This window comes from Myxine glutinosa, chromosome 2 (assembly GCF_964187855.1).
Source record: "Myxine glutinosa chromosome 2, kmMyxGlut1.1, whole genome shotgun sequence".
NCBI lineage: Eukaryota > Metazoa > Chordata > Myxini > Myxiniformes > Myxinidae > Myxine > Myxine glutinosa.
The window spans coordinates 31,254,880-31,279,244 of record NC_136262.1 but is presented as its reverse complement, the minus strand read 5'-3'; the positions used below and the strand labels follow the sequence as shown (position 1 = coordinate 31,279,244).

Sequence of the window (24,365 nt, the reverse complement as noted above, 5' to 3'; positions counted from 1 at the left end):
ACAATGCGCAGGGATACGGTGTACCTATTCTAAATTTGGGTACACACCGGGATCATTCATCCCAGCAAGCTGGTACTCAATTTGCCGACCTCTGAAGGATGACAGGCTGAGTCAACCCCCTGGCGTTAATTCAGCGATCGACCGGGATTCGAACTCAGGATCCTAGGATTCCAAGCCTGCACCCTAACCGCTAAGCCAACACCGGGTGTAAACATTAAAATCTACCAAGTCGCTACAAAAAACATTTAGGTTAATGTAAATTAAATATTTCTCCAAGAATAATTACGTTACGCTAAATAACAACCAGTAAATGTAGTAATTACATTATATTTATTTTGCAGATTTAACTGACAAATTAATCTGTTATAAGAAAGAGTAAAGAATAACTTACTGAGAGAGTAAAGATCTATACATAAAAAAATACTTGGGTTCGACACCCGGTCTAGGTATGTAATTTTCCCACATATGTCAATTAATTAGTTATGATCCTGTTCATTAATGTAATTGTTTCACTATGTCCCCAATGGTGTTTATAATAGCAGACATGGATTTGTCCCCCCCCCCCCCCCCCCCCCATTGGAGGAAGACCATCTCGTGTTCAGGCTGTTTGTGCTCCTATGGTTGGCAGCGAGTGCCCCGGAAGCATTGATGGAAAGAGTGGCAATCATATATGTGGGAAAATTGCATGCTCAGTCAGGGTCGCCCAGATAGCTCAGATGGCAGACCACTGGTACAGTTTTCCAGAGGAGCTGGATTCGATTCCTGATCTGGGCGTGTAATTTTCCCACATATATCGATTTCTTTTTTATATTTTTAAAATGCGGCATAGCAGATGTGTGCTTATTATTATTGCGCTTTTCTTGCTAGACCGGCACGCCGGATGGCTATTTATTTCATATGTCCTTTAGTCTCTATTTAAAAGGCATGAATTTTCAATTTGAGTCAAGGTAACGTAATAGCAACAGCTAATGAATGCAGACACCAATATGTGTGTGGAAAAAAAACGTCTGTAAACGACATGGCAGCGATAAAAGATATTTGCAAGTTCCGCCTGTTCACCTGCCAAGTGTCGGGGGGAACTGATCTGATAGGCTGGTGGCATAAATCCCACCCTGAACGGACGGATGGATGGAGACTGCATTTAGAGGGCGGCTCTTTTTAGTTGATATTCCAATGGGGAAAACGTCTGTAAATGTCAATTTGACTTCCAGTATGGATTAGCAATGGAACGTGTAAACATTTATAATATTTTCCATGTACATGACAATCCCAGCCTTATTACAAACCAAGTTTGGATCCTCTTTTTTACAAACCCGAATCGCAAACTATTAATGTGTCAATGGGAGTTTGAGATGTGTCCAAGGAATTTTATTTTTGAATGCTTTAGGATATCTATGATGTTTGGGATGTCTAGGATCTTGTACGATGAACAATGTTATCGTCATGCCTGTGCTATATCTACAACCCAACACACTCGCCTTTACTTGCAAGTGTTACCAGTTATACGACTCACCCCAAGAAAATTAATTTATTGCCCAGGATTCCATCATTCATTGGCCTAATATTCTGAAAATGTCCTGTGGAATCTTCAATATGCCAATCCTAAATGCAGATAGAACAGATGGCTTTGCCCCTACCTGAAGGGCTGCATCATCTAATTTGCTCCACCTTTTGCTGATATTGCATTATATATTTATAACGGCAGTTTTTCTAGGCCAGACTGACAGACAGACCGACAGATGCAAAGTACCTTTGAACAAAGTACAAGCTGTGCAATACGAGCTGGGAGGTTGATGCAACGTACAATAATGGGAGGAAGACATGATTTGCATATTTTGAGATAAATATACGACGATCGTTACATTGTGTCTAATTTCAAGTTATGTTTGTGCAGGGGATACGACTCTGAAATGTCTCCTATTCTCTCTTTCTCCATGCAACACCTGCTGTCTCTGCTTCACAAGCGCTTCGGTCCTACACCTGCGCAGCTACACAGGGCCATTTGGGAGCTTGAGGGGCATTTGTGGTCCAGTCAGCGAGCCCATGCTCGAGTCACGCAAAGAGTGACATCAAAATAACCTTCTGGTTATTTTGATGACAAAATAACTTTTTTCTACGAGAGGGTCTTCTAGCTAATGTTGACAAAGCTTTACAAATACTATTTTCTGTACTTTTTGTAAGAACCCCTTTTGTTTTTTGATTGCCTTATGTTTATGATAACTTTTTTTTTGGTGGAAATCAAGCAAGATGTTCCCAAACATTGTTTTTCCATCCTCCTGGTAACACTGTTGCAATGGTGGCTATGAGCAATCCACAAAACCGCAAAGTCAGATTTGATGGTCTTCAGCAAACTGAATTCCCCATTGTACATGTTGGCAGAAAGGCCTGCAATCAGAGGCTCCAGGCAGCATGCTAACCAGGACATTGGCTTACAAACTCTGCAATTTCTCATGTACTAAATAGTCATCCTTATTGAAGCTGGTGTTTCCCAGTCTGTCACCATATTGCATGAACATACATGAAGTGCCTATGAATATTTTAAAATACAGAGTACTTTTTGACTTAAATTGTGAAAGCACACAAAGAGCATTTTTTAAATAGAAGGCCGAAGGCTCGTAATGGAGTGGCCGCGCACACACAAGCACACGCTTAACACAGCCACTAAGCTTGGGAGAAGTGACGTCACTTCCCGGGATACTATGGGTACCAGCGATGTCACAACAATGGCGCCACCTTTCTCACCGCACTCAGCGGAGCATTTCCTCCTCCCCGTGGATGCCAACCGATGGGGATTGTCCATGCTCTATCCTTTTAAGTTATGAGCATCAAGCAAGGAAGCAGCGCGTACCATTTTGAAAGTCTTTGGTATGACTTTGAACCTCTGACCTCCCAGACTCGGAGTGGACGCTCTAACCGTTACACCACCAGGTCATTACACCACATGCAGTGCAATTGGGACTTTTTATTCCCTGTTTGAGAATGCCAATATAATCGGCATCCAGTATGTCCAAGCTGAAGGGGTTAATAGGAATACGAATAATAATTGGCTCCACGAGAATGATTCCAAAAACGACAAGCCAGGAGGAATGTCATCCTGAAGTCAAAAACACCAGGCAACACCAGTCTGGCAGATTGGTGAAAATATCAAGAGAAACGATCTGCGTTGGATTATTGTACTGAACAAACCTCTGGCATCATTATTCAGTGATATAATGAAAAAGATTGGGGATTCATTGAGATTTACAATAACAACCAGGGTAGTTAGTCAAGCTGTATATTCCAAGGATATAATAAGAGCAGCTGCACACAAGCCTTTCATCATTATGTAAATAATCACTGTCACATGACATGGTGTAAAGAACATAATCTGGGGGCTTGGAATGTGGAAACAAGTTCTGCCTACCTGAGAAAATAAATTGTGGTGAGAAAATAAATTAAAGTTCTGCAGATCCTTTTGGGGAATGTTTGCTTGCGATGGTACTTGGTAGGTATTCTAGGATTTAGATCCAGCTATGATGATCAGTGTTATACTCTTGCATCCAAAGCAGGATGTTGTAGCACTTAAAGGTGGCGTGGGTCGCAGCATAGTGCCACTTTTGTGGATATTGATGGTACATGTTCGGAGTTAAAACATGGATCTTGAGTTTTTGCAGCACATTTTGTACATCGTATGCAATCTAGCCAAAGATCCCTAGGGTGACCTGGGATGGTTGTTGGTTTGAGATAGTAGTGAGCCCATTTAACAAGCATTCCTTACTGTGTGGATTAAGCTTTTAGGTTTTGTTTTGGGTGCTCCCGTCCAGGTGAGAGTGAGCATTGCATCATACTCCTGGTCTAAGATTTGTAAATGGTGAAGAGGTCTTGAGGGGTCAGGAGGTGAGCCACTCATCCCAAAGTATTCACCCTCTGTCCTGTTTCTATAGTTACAATGCTGATGTGGTTTGTCTTGTTGAACCTTTTTTGTGTACATGGTCGAGGCTTGTGGAAGTGCTAGAACAAAATGGAAAGGGGGAAACACCAACAGCTGAGTAGAAGTGAGAGCGAGATCAAGGGGAGGGGAAGAAGTACATATTGGATGAATAAACTCACAAGCTCAATGAAACACAGGAAGAATGGAAAAGTGGGGATAAAGCAAAAGGAACAAACCAACCGACAACTAACAGACAAAAAGAGGTGAGGGAGAGGGGGACGTCACAATAATCTGGAAAAGGGAAGTGCTTGAGAATGGGATCATTTGGGATAGAAGAGAACATGAGTATAATGGATGGGGAATGTACTTGAGGTTGTGATTAACAGCTGTCTGGAAGCCCTGAAAGGAAGAATGGGAACTAAACAGACTGGGGAAGTTGGTTTCACAGGCGTGAGGAACAAACGAATGGAGGTGAGCAGTGAACCTGGATTTTGAGAGTTTAACAAGAAGAGGGTTAAAGACAGACCGTGTGCACCCTGCAGAAACCTATGAATCACAGAGCCAAGGAGGTGATAGACTACTGAGAGGCCACAAACTTGTCTGTGATGCGAAAATAAGAGGCCTAGACACTCGGCTTTGTCACAGGAGATCAGTTATTTTTAGGGGCTTGCATCAAGCAGGGAGTAAAGCAGAGCCACCAGACCACAGGGAAGAGCAGTACTCCATCAATCTGCGAATGAAGGCCTTTGCTGCTGTAAAAAGTTCAGACTGGTCAAGGAAAGACCTTGCGCGACGAAGGATGCCCAGTCGGCGGCTGGTTTTCGAGGCCATCTTGGAAATATGGTCTGCCCTGCAAGAAAGATAATGGCCGATGGTGAGGCCCAAAGGTTTGAGTGGCTTAACCTCTGCAAGTGGTTTCTTTAGGAAGTAAATGGGAAAGCTTGCGAGACGGTTCTTTGAGAGAGACAGGGTGAGCGTGGGGGATTTGTCAGGGTTGAGACTTGTTCCAACTATTAGACCAGCTCCTGATTGTATCAAGGTCTGCAGAGAGGGAAGAGGCTGCTTGTCTGCCTGCCTGAAGGATGATAAATGATATGGCAGAATGTGGAATCATCAGCAAAGGGATAAGCAGGATTTTCCAGGGAATCGTAACGATAATTGATGAAGATAAGGAACAAGACTGGGCCTAAGACTGCTTTTGGGGCACTCCAGCTTTGACAGGAAGAGTAGATGAGAGGTTCCTGTTAAGAGCTACACGCCGACTATGGGAGTGAAGGAAGTGAGTGAGCAATCAGAGGAGGTGGCCTTGGATGCCATAAGCAGAGTTTGGATATCAGGGCGGTGGTGCCAGGCTCTATTAAATGCTCGAGTTATGTATCATGTCTGAGATTGAGGGCTTCCATTGTTGGGGGAGTAGAAGCAGCATATCCAGGGTAGAATGACCGGATGTGAAACCGAACCAATGATCTGAGATCAGCCACAGGAGAAAAGGAAGGATTTGGTGTCAACTGCAATGAGATTCCATGACCTTGCTGATAATTGGAAGCAAGCTAATAGGCCTGTATGTTTGTCTGTGTATTCCCGGTGTGTACCCTGGTTTAGAATAGGTACACCGTATCCCTGCGTGTTGTAAGAGGCGACTAAGAGGGTTGGCGTCAGGAAGGGCATCCGGCCATAAAAACATTGCCTCAAAAAGAGAACCATGACAATTACAACGACATGTGGGCAGGGCACAGCCCGAAGTGGATCGGTTTCTGAGGTTTGGGACATGGAATGTAGGGACAATGACAGGGAGATCAGGAGAAGTGGTGCAAGTATTGATCAGAAGAAGAGTGGACATATGTTGTGTGCAAGAGACGAGATGGAAGGGAAGTGGTGTGAGAATGGTGAAGGGTAGGCAGGAACAGAAATACCAGTTTGTGTGGCAAGGGTGCCCGGAGGGCGTGAATGGTGTTGGTGTCCTGTTTTCTGAAGAGTTTGTAGACAGTGTCGTGAGTGTGATTAGAGTGAGTGATAGGTTGATGATGGTGAAAATGATGATTGGAAAGCTTTTGGTGAACGTCATTTTGGGATATGCTCCGCAGGTTGGTCGGAGCGATGAGGAGGACAAGTTCTGGTGTGCGATAGAGAAGCTGATGGAAAACGTGAAAGATGAGGAAGTTGTTGTGGTAGGAGGCGACCTAAATGGACATGTGGGAAGGAGTATGGACGGTTTTGAGGGAGTTCATGGGGGTTACGGATATGGTGTGAGAAATGGAGAAGGTGAAAGGATTTTGGAGTTTGCTGATGGAGCTGATTTGTTGATTTGTAATACTCAGTTCCAGAAAGAGGATAATAAGCTTGTTACATACACGTCAGGTGGGTCGACGACAACCGTTGACTACCTGATGGTGCGTAGGCGAGATGGGGGCACCTCCGGGACACAAAGGTGATCCCGGGGGAGGAGGCTGTTTCACAGCACCACTTGGTTGTCTGCGACATAAGGATGAAAGGTGCGAGGAGAGCTCGGCGGGTGAAGTACCAACCGAGAATGAAGGTGGGGAGGTTGAAAAGGTGACAGTAAGGGAGGCATTAAAAGAGAGGCTGAGTAGGGTAGAGGATGATGTGGTTGAGCTTGAAAGTGGTTGGATGTCAATGAAAGATAGTCTGTTGGGAGCCAATTGGTGAGGTATGTGGATGGACAAAAGGACCACCGAGGCACTCGGAACATGGTGGTGGGATGATGAAGTTGGAAAGAGGATTGACGAGAAGAGGAAGAAGTTCAAGGAGTGGCAGAAGGCGAAGGGTACGGGAGCAGAAAAAGCAGAGCATGAACGTTAGAAGGCAGCCAAGAAGGCTGCAAAGAAAGAGGTAGCAAAGGCGCAGGAGGCATGTAGGAAAATGTTCAGAGAACGCTTGGATTCGGAAGAGGATCAGAGAGCGGTATTCAGGATTGCAAAGCAGATAGCGAAAGAGAGGTGTGATGTGATGGGGGTGAGTTGCTTGAAGGATGAAGTGGGACAAATCGTTGTGGACCCAGATGGAATTAAAGGAAGATGGAAAAGATATATGGAAATGCTGTTGAATACAGAGAATGAATGGGATGGCAATATAGAGAGTAACCCAGTTTTAGGACCGGCAGAGAAGATAACTGAGAAGGAAGTTGAGGAAGCGATAAAAACAATGAAGAGTAGAAAAGTGGGAGGGCCGACGGGAGTTGTGGGAGATATGTTGAAGGCAGCAGGAAGTTGGGGTGTGAAGAGAATGACAGAGATCTGTAATCTGGTGGTGAAAGAAGGCCGCATTCCAGTGGATTGGGAACTGAGTAACCTCGTCCCTCTATACAAGGGGAAAGGTGACCCTCTGGAGTGTGGCTCGTACCGAGCGATAAAGTTATTGGAGCATGGAATGAAGGTATTGGAAAGGGTGTTGGAGAGGAGGATAAGGAAGAAGGTGAAGATCGACAAAATGCAGTTTGGATTTATGCCAGGAAGAGCAACGACAGACTTGCTCTTTATTGTGAGGCAGTTGCAGGAGAAGTACATGGAGAAGAGGAAGAAGTTGTTTCTTGGGTTTGTTGATCTGGAGAAAGCATTCGATCGGGTTCCACGCAAAGTATTGACATGGGCATTGAGGAAGTTAGGAGTGGAGGAATGGTTGATCAGAGTAGTGATGGCAATGTACAAAAGAGTGCGCACAGCTGTAAGGGCGAAGGACGGGAACAGTGGTGAGTTTGACGTGAAGGTGGGAGTGCATCAGGGGTCGGTACTAAGTCCACTACTATTTGTAGCTGTGATGGAGGTGCTGGCTCAGAACGTAAAGGAGGGTTTACCGTGTGAGTTGTTGTATGCAGATGATCTGGTGTTGATTGCGGAAAGTATGGATGGACTGAAGGAAAAGATGAACAAGTGGAAGGAATGTATGGAGACAAAAGGTCTGAAGGTGAATATCGGAAAGACGAAGGTGATGGCAAGTGGTAAACCATGTGGTGAGGTGGAAAGAACTGGGAAGTGGGCGTGTGCTGTGTGCAGGAAGGGTGTCGGAGTGAACTCCATTCAATGTACATTGTGCGCTGAGTGGGTTCATCAAAAATGTAGTGGTCTGAGAGGGTCATTAACCAGTGTGGCAGCTACATTCAAATGTAAGGTGTGCACAGAGGGAACTGCAGATGGAGGAAATGTTGAGTTGGATCTTGGAGACGGCGTGAAGCTGGAAGGTGTGAAAACATTTTGCTACCTCAGAGACATGCTGAATGGAGAAGGTGGATCAGACTCGGCAACGGTTGCTCGAGTGAGATGTGCATGGAAGAAGTTTCGGGAACTGAGTGGCGTGCCGATGAGGGGAGTGTCGTTGAAGCTGAAGGGAAAGATGTATGCTGCATGTGTGAGAAGTGTTATGATTTATGGGAGCGAGACCTGGGTAATGAACGTGGAGCAGCAACGAAGGGTGGAAATGCGAATGGTTCGGTGGATGTGCGGAGTATCGTTGAGAGATAGGAAGACAAATGATGAATTGCGAAAGATGATGGGAATCGAGCCTGTGATTGATGCTGTGAAGAGGAACAGGTTGAGATGGTTTGGTCATGTGTTGAGGAAGGATGAAAGTGACTGGTTGAGAAGAGTGATGGAAATGAATGTAGAAGGAAGTAGAGGACGGGGAAGACCGAGAAAGACTTGGCTAAAGATGGTGGAAGAAGAAATGCGGGCAAGGGGGTTAACAAGGAGAGATGCCGAAAATAGGGCAAGATGGAGAAGATTGTCATGGGGACCGCAAGGCTAGCCCCCGCTCTAGCAGGGAAAATGGCCTTAAAATGCATGTTTGTGACAGGACCATCCTCCATCCTGCTACTCCCTACCAAATGCAAGTCGAGAACATAATATGCTGTTGTCAGAATGCAATACCTTGGTGGACTCGACCTTGTAACGCCCACTGAAGGAGATTCATTTTTTTTGTATGCAGCTATTGCAGCTTGAGCCTGCTGGTTTGCATCACTGTTGGAAATGCTGACATGCCACTGATGTTGTGGCCCCCATAACCAGTAAGCTGGTACTCATTTTGCTGACATCGAAAGGATTCTGAGTCACCGTATGTTGTGTTAATTCAACAGCTGCTCGGGACTCGAACTCAGGTCCCCAAGATCTCAAGCCAGCCCCCTTAACCACCTTGACCAGTATGTGAACACTTCAGTATTCAAAACTTGTCCCATATTCACCTTCCTCTTTAAAATGAATTCCTTCATAAGTTCCTTCAACGCAGGAAGAGGCCATTATTCATTACGCCCAACAAGCCTGCGCAATAGTTGCCAACCTATGGTTGTTTGCCCATGCTCTATCCTTTTCAAATGCTGAATGTCAGGCAAGGAAGCAGCACGTACCATTTGTAAAGTCTTTGGAGTGACTCTGGCGGGATTCGAACCACCCACTGACATCCCAGATTCAGGACGGACTTTCCAACCATTACACTACCGAGTCCGAGTCCAGTCTCCACTCATTTACATGGGACTGCAGAATAGTCTAGACCACAATACCGAGTCTGGTTAAATAAAGTCTCCACTCATTTACATGGGCTAGCACTGCAGGATAGTCGAGACTACACTACGGAGTCTGGTACCAGTCTCTACTCATTTACATGGGCTAACACTGCAGGATAGTCGAGACTAAAATACTGAGTCTGGTACCAGTCTCTACTCATTTACATGGGCTAACACTGCAGGATAGTCTAGACTAAAATACTGAGTCTGGTACCAGTCTCCACTCATTTACATGGGCTAACACTGCAGGATAGTCGAGACTAAAATACTGAGTCTGGTACCAGTCTCTACTCATTTACATGGGCTAACACTGCAGGATAGTCGAGACTAAAATACTGAGTCTGGTACCAGTCTCTACTCATTTACATGGGCTAACACTGCAGGATAGTCGAGACTAAAATACTGAGTCTGGTACCAGTCTCTACTCATTTACATGGGCTAACACTGCGGGATAGTCTAGACTAAAACACTGAGTCTGGTACCAGTCTCTACTCATTTACATGGGCTAACACTGCAGGATAGTCGAGACTAAAATACTGAGTCTGGTACCAGTCTCTACTCATTTACATGGGCTAACACTGCAGGATAGTCGAGACTAAAATACGGAGTCTGGTACCAGTCTCCACTCATTTACATGGGCTAACACTGCAGGATAGTCGAGACTAAAATACTGAGTCTGGTACCAGTCTCTACTCATTTACATGGGCTAACACTGCAGGATAGTCTAGACTAAAATACTGAGTCTGGTACCAGTCTCCACTCATTTACATGGGCTAACACTGCAGGATAGTCGAGACTAAAATACTGAGTCTGGTACCAGTCTCTACTCATTTACATGGGCTAACACTGCAGGATAGTCGAGACTAAAATACTGAGTCTGGTACCAGTCTCTACTCATTTACATGGGCTAACACTGCAGGATATTCCAGACTACACTACGGAGTCTGGTACCAGTCTCTACTCATTTACATGGGCTAACACTGCAGGATATTCCAGACTACACTACGGAGTCTGGTACCAGTCTCCACTCATTTACATGGGCTCGCACTGCAGGATAGTCTAGACTAGAGGTAGGCAGCACTGAAGACGGACGAACAATGAATGATGGGCAGGAGAGAACACATGGGGCGGATAAGATGGATACAGAAGGAAACTCTCAGGAAGGAATAAACTGGAATTTGGAATGAGGTAGGATTTGGGGTGGAGTTAATGGGGATAGAAAAGATCATCGATTTGGTTGGGGGATGATCTAAGAATAGCTGCGTTACCGACAGCACCATGACCCAATGACAGCACCATTACTAAACGACAGCACCATGACCCAATGACAGCACCATTACTAAACGACAGCACCATGACCCAATGACAGCACCATTGCTAAATAACAATACCATGAACCAATGACAGCACCATGGCCAAATGACAGCACCATGGCTAAACGACAGCACCATGACCCAATGACAGCACCATGACCCAATGACAGCACCATTGCTAAATAACAATACCATGAACCAATAACAACACCATGGCCAAATGACAGCACCATTGCTAAATAACAATACCATGATCCAATGACAGCACCATTACTAAACGACAGCACCATGATCCAATGACAGCACCATTACTAAATAACAGCACCATGGCTAAATAACAATACCATGATCCAATGACAGCACCATGGCCAAATGACAGCACCATGGCTAAATAACAATACCATGACCCAATGACAGCACCATGGCCAAATGACAGCACCATGGCTAAATGACAGCACCATGGCTAAATGACAGCACCATGGCTAAATAACAATACCATGACCCAATGACAGCACCATGGCTAAATGACAGCACCATGGCTAAATGACAGCACCATTACTAAATGACCACCATTGCTAAAAAAAACAATACCATGACCCAATGACAGCACCATGGCTAAATGACAGCACCATGGCCAAATGACAGCACCATTGCTAAATGACAGCACCATAACTAAATGACAGCACCGTGCCCAAATGACAGCACCATTGCTAAATAACAATACCATGACCCAATGACAGCACCATGGCCAAATAACAGCACCATTGCTAAATGACAGCACCATTGCTAAATGACAGCACCATAACTAAATGACAGCACCATTGCTAAATGACAGCACCATAACTAAATGACAGCACCATTGCTAAATGACAGCACCATGACCCAATGACAGCACCATGGCCAAATGACAGCACCATTGCTAAATGACAGCAACATTACTAAATGACAGCACCATAACTAAATGACAGCACCGTGGCCAAATGACAGCACCATTGCTCAATAACAATACCATGACCCAATGACAGCACCATGGCCAAATGACAGCACCATGGCCAAATGACAGCACCATTGCTAAATGACAGCACCATTGCTAAATGACAGCACCATTGCTAAATGACAGCACCATTACTAAATGACAGCACCATTGCTAAATGACAGCATCATTGCTAAATAACAATACCATGACCCAATGACAGCACCATGGCCAAATGACAGCACCATTGCTAAATGACAGCACCATTGCTAAATGACAGCACCATTACTAAATGACAGCACCATTGCTCAATAACAATACCATGACCCAATGACAGCACCATGGCCAAATGACAGCACCATGGCCAAATGACAGCACCATTGCTAAATGACAGCACCATTGCTAAATGACAGCACCATGGCCAAATGACAGCACCATTGCTAAATGACAGAACCATTTCTAAATGACCACCATTGCTCAATAACAATACCATGACCCAATGACAGCACCATGGCCAAATGACAGCACCATTGCTAAATGACAGCACCATTACTAAATGACCACCATTGCTAAAAAAAACAATACCATGACCCAATGACAGCACCATGGCTAAATGACAGCACCATGGCCAAATGACAGCACCATTGCTAAATGACAGCACCATTATTAAATGACCACCATTGCTAAAAAAAACAATACCATGACCCAATGACAGCACCATGGCCAAATGACAGCACCATTGCTAAATGACAGCACCATTGCTAAATGACAGCACCATAACTAAATGACAGCACCGTGGCCAAATGACAGCACCATTGCTAAATAACAATACCATGACCCAATGACAGCACCATGGCCAAATAACAGCACCATTGCTAAATGACAGCACCATTGCTAAATGACAGCACCATAACTAAATGACAGCACCATTGCTAAATGACAGCACCATAACTAAATGACAGCACCATTGCTAAATGACAGCACCATGACCCAATGACAGCACCATGGCCAAATGACAGCACCAGTGCTAAATGACAGCAACATTACTAAATGACAGCACCATAACTAAATGACAGCACCGTGGCCAAATGACAGCACCATTGCTCAATAACAATACCATGACCCAATGACAGCACCATGGCCAAATGACAGCACCATGGCCAAATGACAGCACCATTGCTAAATGACAGCACCATTGCTAAATGACAGCACCATTGCTAAATGACAGCACCATTGCTAAATGACAGCATCATTGCTAAATAACAATACCATGACCCAATGACAGCACCATGGCCAAATGACAGCACCATTGCTAAATGACAACACCATTGCTAAATGACAGCACCATTACTAAATGACAGCACCATAACTAAATGACAGCACCATTGCTAAATGACAGCACCATGACCAAATTCCTGCTCTACCTCCAGGTGGCATTGCATCACTGGAGCGGATGAAATGCCCCCTGTCGGTTATAGTAGGAACTGCCTCCCACCTACACCTTGAGCATTTGATGCTGCCTGCCCAAGTGCCCTTGTGCTACCTACAAAAGAAGAAGACTTGTTGGCATTGTTTAATCCCAGTATTTCAACCATAAAAACGTTTCATAATGTTTCTTCTTTCCCACAAACGGTTCGATTTTTCTGAACTTAAGAACTATTTAAAACTTACCTGAGTTGGTAGATTATGTGTCAAGGACAAGGTGGACAGGACAGATCGAAATAATTGGCCACTTAGTTAAGAACATCATGTAGTTGGGAGAGTTCATTCTCCAGGATGTAAAGTCACCTGTCGGGGTAGGTAGGAGTGTTCTTTTTGAAAGGCCAGGTTGTTTTACTAATTATGACGACTGATCTCGAGACGTCAAAGCCGATTAACCTTTTACTCCGAAGTGATCGCTCGAGTCGACTAGTTTGTGCCACCTTTGGTCATTTACAGTAAATCACTAAATGACACCTGACGTCACCCTTGAAACTTTAGTGAAGCAAACCTTCATACAGGTGAGGAGTTTAATTCAATAACACCATGGCTGATTCCTTCCATACCGTGAAGGTGCAAACAAGAAATTGCATTTTAATGACGTGAATGCGTCGAGATAACCATCAGGTTAAAAAAAACACGAAAGGTAAAATCTCCAACGGAGCGCGCGCCCCCGCGTGGCGGCACGCATCACCTGAGTGACGTCACGCCAGGTGTGATGCAGCAGACGAGCCAATGGGAGTCGGCTGTTCGCGGGGAGCGGAGTGGCCGCTTTCAAGCCTCCTCGCGCGCAGGTGACCAAGTCGCGCGGCTCTCGGTCCGTCCGTCTGTCTCACCTTCGTCCCGTCCGTGGACCCACGAACCGGTCTTGTCCCGTGGCGCGCGCAGTCGCCGCACCTGTCGCCGCGCCGCGACCCGGATCCGCTGGTTTTTCTTCACCGACAAGAAAGTCCAGTTTTCCTGCTACCTGCACCGTCAAACATGTCCCAGGAGTCGGACAAGTAAGTGGCGGGACGGGCTCCGGCGGTACGCGCCGTCTAGCTAAACCGGTTCGCGCGGGGAAGCGAAGGGAAGGACCGAGTGTGAGGCACACACACAAACACACAAACACACACACACACACACAGGAAGGGAGGAAGAGGAGTAGGGGTTTCCACTCCGACTCTTTCAGCCCCCCGCAGGTCGGCCGCACGGAGCTCGATAAAAACTGCCATTTTCTGGCGCGCGTTTGCTCCACGCCCCCTGATCGGGTCTCGGCGGCTCCTCGAAGCAACAACACCTGAACTTTCATCTTCCCGGTCGAACGGCAACTTTTACCCGGAGAGACGCTAGGGTCGGGGCCCGCACGTACCTACCGCGCCCGCACCGTCTCACCTTCTTCGGCTTCCCCTCCTCCTGCCAGGCTGGCACGCACCGACCCCCGCTGCTCCCAATGCTTTGACCTCCGCACGACAGGACTCGCACTGCGGGGCTTCCTGCCACTAATCTGTTAACCCGATAAGCTCGAACAATGTCTCGGTGTTTTTAACCATCCACTGATCGTGCGGAAGAAGAAAGTTTGCAAAACTTCTTGGAAAAGTTGACGACAAATATTCCACTCATTATTTATTTGTTTGTTTATTTATATATATATTATATATTTATATAATTATATATAATTATATATATATATATATATATATAATTATATATATATATATTTATTTATTTATTTATTTATTTATTTATTTATATATATATATATATATATTATATATATATATATATATATATATATATATTTATATATATGTTTATTTATTTATTTATATATATATATATTTATTTTTTATTTATTTATATATTTATTTATTTTTTGCTCTTCCAATTTAAATGCGACAAATCCGATGTATGTCACTCGTTTGGCACACATTTGTTTAATTGACTGCTGGTTGCAGCATTGTTTCTGGAGGTGCACCTGTGCCGCTGATGCAGTGCTCCCTGCTTCCAGTAAGGTGATGCTCATTTTGCCGACTTCAGAAGGATGGCATTCTGGATCAACCCACCTGGTGTTGATTCAACCGCACGGCAGGGGCTCAAACTCGAGACCCGAAGATCATAAACCAGCCACCAGGATGTCCAATTTATGGAATCGACAGAATGTTGATTGGGGTATACTAACAACCATGGGAATCCTGGGAAAGCTGACGACTAGGTCTTCCTTCTGTGTTTTGGATGTCGATTACAGAAAGGTGAATGGCTACCTGGGGTTGTGAAATTAGGAAGAGGGTGAGGGGTGTGGATACGGTCGATTTGTTTGTGGTGAACGATATGTGCTGTCAAGGTAGGATGGTAGGGGCTAGGGGGAATAAAAGATTATGGGGAAAATAAGTGGGAGAGGGAAGCGACGGTAGGCATTTTTGGGATGTATATTAAGGCAAGTGAAATAGTGGTGATGACATGCGTTCGTCCACATATTACATGTGTGTTAGTCAGTCACGTACGGTGTTGGTGGGGCCGTGACATGCTAGTGGGTACTGCATCATGAAGCACACATCACATGCTGTGAACATTATCATAACTAGATGGTATTCATAGAATACTTACCCTGCAGTCAACTTGGTGCGACCCAACTCTTCTGTTTTTGACCATTTTTTTCTTTGATCCAATATGGCTGCCAGACCACATGAGCAATGACATCATACATTTATATTTAATATAATTGTTGCATAGATCACGCTCAATAAATTTAAAACTGATCAGTGTTGTCCCTGTCAAATTATGACTTTATAATTACAACACCAATGACGTCATCATTAACAACACCTATTCCCCATATGGAGTTCTTTACAATGAGCCACATTTCAATTTTTTCCATGGAGCGGTTTTGGAGATATAGAGGTGCAACGTTTTTCAGTTTTTTCAAGATGGCACCTACACCACGTGACCTATTGCATCATAATTATCATTAAAATATTCTACAGGAGGAGGCGCTCCTCTGGTGCAAATTTAGGGTCCATCAGACTTAGTTGCAGAGAGAAAAGAAATGTTTTCATACTGATCAGATGAAACTTTGTACTTATCGAATTATGACGTCATAATGAAGGCACCAATTACATCATCATCAACATACATTATTCCCCATGGGGAGTACTTGACAATGAGCCTTCTTTCAACTTTTTGCATTGAGCGGTTTGGGAGATATAGAGGTGTACACTTTTTCCAAGATGGCGTCTGTACCACGTGGCCTTTGACGTCATAATTATGAGTAAAAAAATTATACAGGAGGAGGTGCTCCTACGGTAAAAATTTCGTGTCAATCGGACCAACGGTTGCCGAGAAAATGATTTTTTTTTAATGTAGACACGTACGTACGCACACGAATGCTTAACCTTGCTTTTCGCTTTGCGAGCACAGGGTAATAAATGGTGCAGAGGTTGTGCACCTACTGCACCTTTGAACTATCTAGTTTGGGTTCAATCTCCAACCACACTATAAGTTGGCAGATTGTGTCTCTGCAGGGAGAGAGTTGCACCACAAAGTCCGCCGTCCCTCAGCCTGACGTTAAGGTGGTTGACCCATGTTGACCCATAGGTCATTATAAACCATAATGTGTCTTTCGTGAACAGTCGGTCAGTTATCTCCAGCACCCAGAACAAATTCCAAATTCCTGCACAAATCGCCATCAGTGGAACAGTCATGCCTAGCCAGCCGGTTTGTGACAGACTTGCTCCAACATTTCCCCTCGGACAACACCACAAAAATTGGGAATGATCGGGATATTTAAAAAAATATCCTATCCAGATCTGGATTCGATCTTCACCAAACTCGAATCAATTCGTCCTTGGAACACACCCAACCTGTCCAAGTTTCGTCCGAATCCGTCCACAACCTTTTCAGATATCCTGCTCATAGACAGACAGGTGTGAAAACGCATGATTTGTTGCTGAATGAGACGTTTTCATAGCAGCAACAGGTAATCGTAATGTGAGCAAAATGCCACAAATAGATCGGGTGCGTCCCAATGTGTCTTCAACTCGGAATGTTGTGCAAAAGTAAAGTCATTAGCAAATTGAAGAGTATCGGTTTCTGCTTATAGTCCATGATGATGTTACCTGCCTTTTAATATTGTGCAAATGACAGATTTTAAAGACAAGTCCTGGAGGTAATTTAAAAAAAGGTGTGAACTACTCCGTACTTGGATGGTAACCACCAAATGTAACCTCAGGTGGGATACTGTCTCAGTTCTGTAAAAAAAAAAAATCGTCACGATGCAAGTTTGAAGTCGTGCAGAGGTCATGGATTTTTGATGTGGACACCTTGTTCTGCATGTGTCGTCTAGGACAGTTTGATTACTATTGATTTTGAGGTCAAATGTCAAAGGTCATCTGGAGGTCAAATTTCTAAAATCGCCATTTTTCATCCAATTGACTTGAAAGTTGAACAGCATTTGTATGTTGAGTCAATAAATTGGGAAAACCAACTATTTTTGAGGTCAAAAGGTCAAAGGTCAACTCAAAGTCAAACTTACAAAATCATCAATTTTCACCCGATTGACTTGACAATTGAACAGCATTTGCACATTGAGTCAATAAATTGGGAAAACCAACTATTTTTGAGGTTAAAAGGTCAAAGGTCAACTCTAGGTCAAACTTCCGAAATCAATTTTCATCTGAAAAATCGTCACTTTTCATCCTGTTGACCCGAGCTTTGATCAAGATCGTCAATTTTAATCTTGATGAAATGGACAATTTGCTGGATCAATTGCAACATTTTCTTGGGATGGGTGGAGGTGGAGGGGGTGGATTTTGCAAGTATTGTGCTCTGCATGACGTCTTCTTGTTTATTTATTTATTTATTTATTTAATCCATCTTTCTTTATCCATGATGATCCGGCTCACCATGAGTTTGTAAAGAATTGTTTTCATGAGACATTGCCCAGTAATATGGTTAAGAGCTTCTGTTACTGATACACAGCTTCATCTCCAGCCTTCTTTTGTGTAATCTGATCCTGAACATGCATAGCGATGTTTGAAAATGTCCCGATTATCCAATGAATGTTTGGCACATGCTATCATTGTCCCCTTCCAACCACTCCCCATCACAAACGTGCAGGCCTATGTTTTGGCATGATCAACAAAATATCTCTTTGCATGGCATTTCAAATTAGCTCATCAGCTGGACCCATCGTAGCTTGAATAAACATAGCTTCAACCCTATTTCTGCATCCATTTCACAATGTTAGCTTATATGTACACCGTTTTATATATATATATATATATATATATATATATATATATATATATACATATTTTAAGGACACCTGCATCTCGGAGATCCACGTGGCTTGGTTCACGATCGTTGTATTTACTCAATTATTTGAGCTGTCATATGATGTGTGTGCCTCTGCCCTTGTATTGCTCCCTTATCCTCGACATATTACTCTTTGTCATCTCACCTTTCCATGCCAATTATGTGCCGCTGTGTTCCTTCCTTCACCTGCCCTCATGCTTGCCTCCCCTTCCTACCCTCCACACCTTTCAGCAAGCGTGGTGTGGTCGTCATGCACACTGAACCGGTGTGCACACGCCGGGGTTATTCAAATGAGGACGAGGCCTGGCGATCGTACCTCGAGAACCCGCTCACCGCCGCCACCAAGGCCATGATGAGTATTAATGGCGACGAGGACAGTGTTGCTGCTCTTGGCCTGCTTTACGACTACTACAAGGTTATTAAATGAGAGGAATAATAATTATGCTGGAGGCGTGTGCTTAACAAAATGCTTCATTTCAGTACTTTCAATATAACACCTACTTTTTGCATTCTAACTTTCTCAACTTTCAGACACCGGTGTTTTTCCAATATTACAAATATTACGCAATTAGTGATTTATATCTAACTAGCATCGGCGATCCCTCCCTCTGGGCGGGAATGCCCATCTCGGCCCACCTTCGGTGGAAATTTAAAGTGGTGATACTTCCTTCCGGAACACACTGTACACTTGAAAAAAAAGTAGGATATATTGTACTGTAACCATATTTAGCCTTGCTGGACCATACTTTATGGGTTTTTTTTTATGTGAAAGGCCAAGTGATCAATTTTGAATCTTTTGTTACATAAACACACATTTACATATATATATATATATATATATATATATATATATATATATATAATTATATATATATATATATATATATATTGTGTGTGTGGCGTATACTTCCAGGTGGTGTACAAAGGTGAAATTTTGTGTAATTATGCAAATCGAAGCCAATATCCCAGGAAAAATCACCAAACCATCGGAAAAAATTCTGTGAATAATAAACGGCTGCCTGTGCAGCCTCAGCCTGCTCACTGCGTGTCACATAACCCAAGACAATGGACAAAGATAGGGCATTATTTGCAGGATATTGCCATGGCAACAATTGATATTGTCACCTCTGTGCACCAAACCTTTCTTTTCGCTTCAAGCAGTGGCCGTGGAAGGTTGTGCAGTGAAGAACGCTATTATTTACTCAGGTTATTTACCTGCCCACAGAATGCAGCCACAATCCACTTCATGCAATTGCAATATATAAAAATCTTTCACAATCCACCTCGTCTAAGATATATATATATATATATATATATATATATATATATATATATATATATATATATAATATATGCATGTATGCATGTCGATGCCCCAATGACATGACACTGACGTCATGTGCATAAATTATACCAACACACGACCTCCAAACTAGGATTCATCTGCATGGTACATTTGTCTTTGCAGCCTGAGATTAAAGCTCTATGGTCATGGATCTATGGATGGATCTCTATGCTCTATGGATTAATGCTCAGTCTGCAAAGACGTATGTGCCATGTAGATAGATGCTCTCGTCAGGTGTTGACAAAATCACAGCATGGTCAAACACTTGGAATACAGTCACGTGAAAAAGTAAGTACATCCCATGTAAAGTTTTGACTTTTTCAACATATTTCAACATACAGCTATTTGATCTTCATTTCAACAATATTGATAGATAAAGGTGATATAATATAACAAATATCATGAAACATTTACATTTTGTAGTCCATTGTATAATTTAAATAAACATAAATGCAAATTTCGCATGTGGAAAAAGTAAGTACACCCTTATATTTATCACTACTTCAAATACCTAAAATTAGAATGAGGTGCACCAGCTCAGGTGCAAATGATTAGAACATCGTTAGAGAGGATCTTGGGGTAACCTGTCTTATTTAAACCTCAGACATTTCGTTTGGTTTGCTCTTTGTTGTTGAAGTGTGCGGCGTCACCATGCCTAGAACAAAAGAGCTATCCGAGGCCTTCAGAAAGAAGGTTATAGATGCCTACGAGTCTGGGAAGGGATTTAAAAAGATCTCCAAACAATTTGAAATCAATCATTCGACTGTCTGGAAGATCATCTACAAGTGGAGAAGATTCCAAACAACTGCCAACTTGTTCAGGCCAGGCCGCCCCAGCAAGTTCAGCCCGAGAGCAGACCGCAAGATGCTGAAAGAAGTCTCTAAGAACCCCAGAATGTCATCACGGGACCTCCAGGTAGCTCTTGCCACTGTTGATGTCAAAGTGCACGAGTCCACCATTAGAAAGAGGCTGCACAAATTTGATCTACATGGGAGGTGTAACCACCTTTAGAGGCCATTTTTCCCCGCAAGCGGGGGTTGGCCTTTTTCGGGAACCGCGGTTGTTGTTGTTTTTCGGTCCCCTTTTTGAAGCAATGTTTTACGGCCGGATGCCCTTCCTGACGCCAACCCTTTTTGCCGCCTTTAACGACAAACAGGGAATTACCAGTGAACTGGTCCTCAATTAGCCGACCTCGGAAGGATGACAGGCTGAGTCAACCCCCCTGGCGTTACTTCAGCGATCGACCGGGATTCGAACCCAGGATCCTAGGATCCTAAGCTGACACCCTAGCCGCTAGCCCAACACCAGGTTGGTCTCAATGGGAGGTGTGCCAGGAGGAAACCTTTGCTGTCCAGAAAGAAAATCAGGGCAAGACTAAAGTTTGCCAATGAACACCTAGGCAAAGACCAGCACTTCTGGAACAATGTGCTCTGGACAGATGAGTCAAAGGTAGAGCTATTTGGCCACAGTACCAGAAGACATGTTTGGCGAAAACCAAAGACAGCATTTGACCACAAGAACCTGATACCAACTGTAAAGCATGGTGGTGGAAATATTATGGTTTGGGGCAGCTTTGCTGCATCAGGGCCTGGGCAGCTCACCATCATAGAATCCATGATAAATTCTTCATTGTACCAGAGGGTGCTTGAGGATAATGTGAGGCCATCTGTCGGAAAGTTGAAGCTCAACCGAAGGTGGACCTTGCAACATGACAATGACCCTAAACATACCAGTAAATCCACCAAGGAAAGGCTGAAAAGAAAGAAATGGAGGGTTCTGGAATGGCCAAGTCAAAGCCCGGATCTAAATCCCATCGAGATGTTGTGGGGGGATTTGAAACGAGCTGTGCATGCAAGAAACCCCTCAAACATCGCACAGCTGAAAGAATTCTGCATGGAGGAGTGGGCAAAAATTTCTCCCAGTCGATGTCATAGACTAGGCTAAATTTCCAGAAATGCATCTAATACAAGTTATAGGGGCATTTCTGAGTAAAAGTTGGTAACAAGTGTTTTTAACCTATTTTGGGGGTGCTGATCATGAAAAAATAGGATACCAAGCTGAATTTTTGGTATTTGATGCTCAAATCTGGAAAAAACTAAATGGCCGCCAAAATATTTAACTTTTAGCCGCTGAACTCAGAATCACACAGGAAGACATTTCAACAAGTACACTTTACGTGAAACAAGATGAATATTTCCGGGCAATCAAATTTGTATATACTATTTTAGCAGAAATCGATGTTTCGGCCATTTTCCAAGATGGCCGCCATCAAATCTTATATTGACGATATCTCCAGTTCTAGTGAACATAGAATCATTATTTTGATGTCTAGCCCCAGGTTATCGAGGTCAAGGAAGCATATGAGCGCACTATTATTAGTGTTGGACCAAAGCTATATACTGAAACAGGACACATTCAAGGTGGTTGCTCACAAAATAGCTCTAAATATCGGCTAACTGCAGCTAAAATGATATCTACAGACACTTACACATGGACCCTTGTGCCACACAGCTCATATAATAAACAACACGATTACAAGGCAATACAACTTTACTTTTGATCTTCATTGATTAATACGATTACATGCAGTGAACAATCACATATGAACGTTTAACTATATACAGGTAGCACAGTCATGACGTCTTTTACGATATGCAGGCTCGACGGTAAGTTGAATAATGTCGTTAACACATTACACATTGTCATTAAAGCAACCGTCCTGGTCAGTTTCTTGCCGACATACACATGCAGCTGTGCAGCCAAGTTTTGCTTTACGGCAGCTACAGCGCATGGTACGACACCGTGACCTGCAACTGCAAGAAACAAGTTCAAGACACGACTCAGGAATTGGATGGAGTGTCATCAGCACTGGTTGCAAATTGGTAGCGACCCTTTTCCATCCCAACTCCGTGACATTCGGCAGGTTCGGAAGTGGGCAGTGTGCCTCCTTCCATATCAGAGATTGGTAATGCACACGCTGGATGTGGAATTTGAGAGCATCGCTCGTGGGTGGCATCGCTTCTGGTTTGCAGGCCTTCTCAAACATGACCCGACGAACGCTATCAGTTGTCTCCAGATTGTTCATCCCGTAGATTTTGCAGACAAATATTTCTGTCGATTTTGACACTTCAGGGGTCAAATTCCCTACTCCCAAACCCACAAGAAGGTGGTGATACTCAAGGAAGACTTTCCATGCTGAACGTTTCGTGTGTCCACAGATGTGCGATGTCGTGTCCGATCCCGTAAGAGCGTGAAATGGCAGAAGTGATTGGACTGAATTTGATGGCAAGTTGTGATATAATGGACCTATGGGTATGTACTTTCTCTTCTGGGCAGTACCAGCCATCATCCATAGATTTCTGCAACTGACACGCGGAAAATGTGCCACCAACAACAGCATGACATCAGTGTCTCTCGCACATACAACTACAGTGTCCAGCCGACTATCTATGACATGTAGAATTATGCGTGTGTCCGCTTCTTCGTGTGTTGCTTTTAGTGGAGTGAGGTCAGTATTGCCACGTGATGACCTGATTTCACGCTCACCGTCAAACCCCCCTGCAACCACAATCTCTGTATCACCAGGAGCATGTGCCAGAAGTTCTTCCGAGAGGAAGCGAGCAAGGGCTGCCTTGTTTTCTGGAAGGGCAATGAAGTTTATCCAGGAGTTAGGCAGTGGCACCTCCCGTCCTTCTACAATACGACGTATTGGACGACTTGTCTTTGTTCGTTTGGTTCTTGTTCCTGCTTTGATCGACTCATCTCGGTATCTGTCAAATACAACGTCTATGCGAAGATATTGCATTCCTGACTGGAAGATTGATCTTGTGAAAACGTCTGCCAAGTCTCCAAATGTCTTGGCAGCAACCGGTTTCCCAATGGCCACGACTCGAGCCTGTCCATCTATAACAAGACAAGCTGATTTCCCGTGCAGATCGAGCGTAGCAGGACATGGAACATCTGCTGTCAACATATCAGCCAGCAACGATTTGTTTCCTGTCCTTAAATTGCCATTGAGCTCTGCCAGCGAGACTGGTACTCGAAGAAGTTCGTGGTTCAACACGTTGTCCAAGTTGATCGTGCGGCCAGATGCATATGCCATTACCAAACGTTGGAGGAAGTTTTGATCAGCTTTCAGAACAGTGCGTTTGTTCTTTTCGGCACTGTGTTGTACTACCTTATAAAGATCGTCGAATGTTGGAGCATTGTTCTTCTTGATGGTGTCATACAATGAGTGCTGAGGCACTGAGGTTTCTGCGTCTCCAACAAGTCTATCCTCCACAAATTCATCCAGTTGTTTCTGACCCATGACTCGTGCGTTCAGTAGCGATGTTTGGATTTCTTCGCTAGCAACGTCTTTTGTTGCAATGTTTTGCAGCGCAGCGTGATGCGTATCAGGTGCAAACACATGGAAGCGTTCCAATATGCTGAGCAGAATGTTCTCGTCTGCATTGTCACGTTGTTGTCTTGCTGGTTTCGATTCGTTATGGCTGAGCAAGTCTTTTGGATATATCTGCAACATTTCACGCGTATCTGCTGCAATA

The 24,365-nt window shown here is 43.9% G+C and overlaps 3 protein-coding genes across 15 annotated transcripts in view; 2 read left to right on the top strand and 1 right to left on the bottom strand.

Moving 5' to 3' along the window:
- The window catches only part of TAF1B (TATA-box binding protein associated factor, RNA polymerase I subunit B), a 95,751-nt gene extending 92,297 nt beyond the window's left edge, over positions 1 to 3,454 (top strand). For all 13 annotated transcript variants that reach the window (XM_068108478.2, XM_078773091.1, XM_068108479.2 and 10 more), the window contains one exon: positions 1,895 to 3,454. In XM_068108478.2, the coding sequence (XP_067964579.2) occupies positions 1,895 to 2,078 (184 nt within the window). In that variant the 3' untranslated portion in view covers positions 2,079 to 3,454. The remainder of the gene's footprint in view (positions 1 to 1,894) is intronic.
- Positions 1 to 14,017, bottom strand: part of ZNF706 (zinc finger protein 706) — a 186,352-nt gene extending 172,335 nt beyond the window's left edge. Inside the window, exon 1 of the mRNA XM_078773080.1 lies at positions 13,879 to 14,017. The gene's annotated coding sequence lies outside the window, so the exon portion shown is untranslated. The remainder of the gene's footprint in view (positions 1 to 13,878) is intronic.
- Positions 14,018 to 14,052: 35 nt separating this feature from the next.
- Positions 14,053 to 24,365, top strand: part of GRHL2 (grainyhead like transcription factor 2) — a 70,900-nt gene continuing 60,587 nt past the window's right edge. The window contains exons 1-2 of the mRNA XM_068108472.2: positions 14,053 to 14,185; positions 18,708 to 18,891. Coding sequence (XP_067964573.1) covers positions 14,166 to 14,185; positions 18,708 to 18,891 — 204 coding nt within the window. The 5' untranslated portion in view covers positions 14,053 to 14,165. The remainder of the gene's footprint in view (positions 14,186 to 18,707; positions 18,892 to 24,365) is intronic.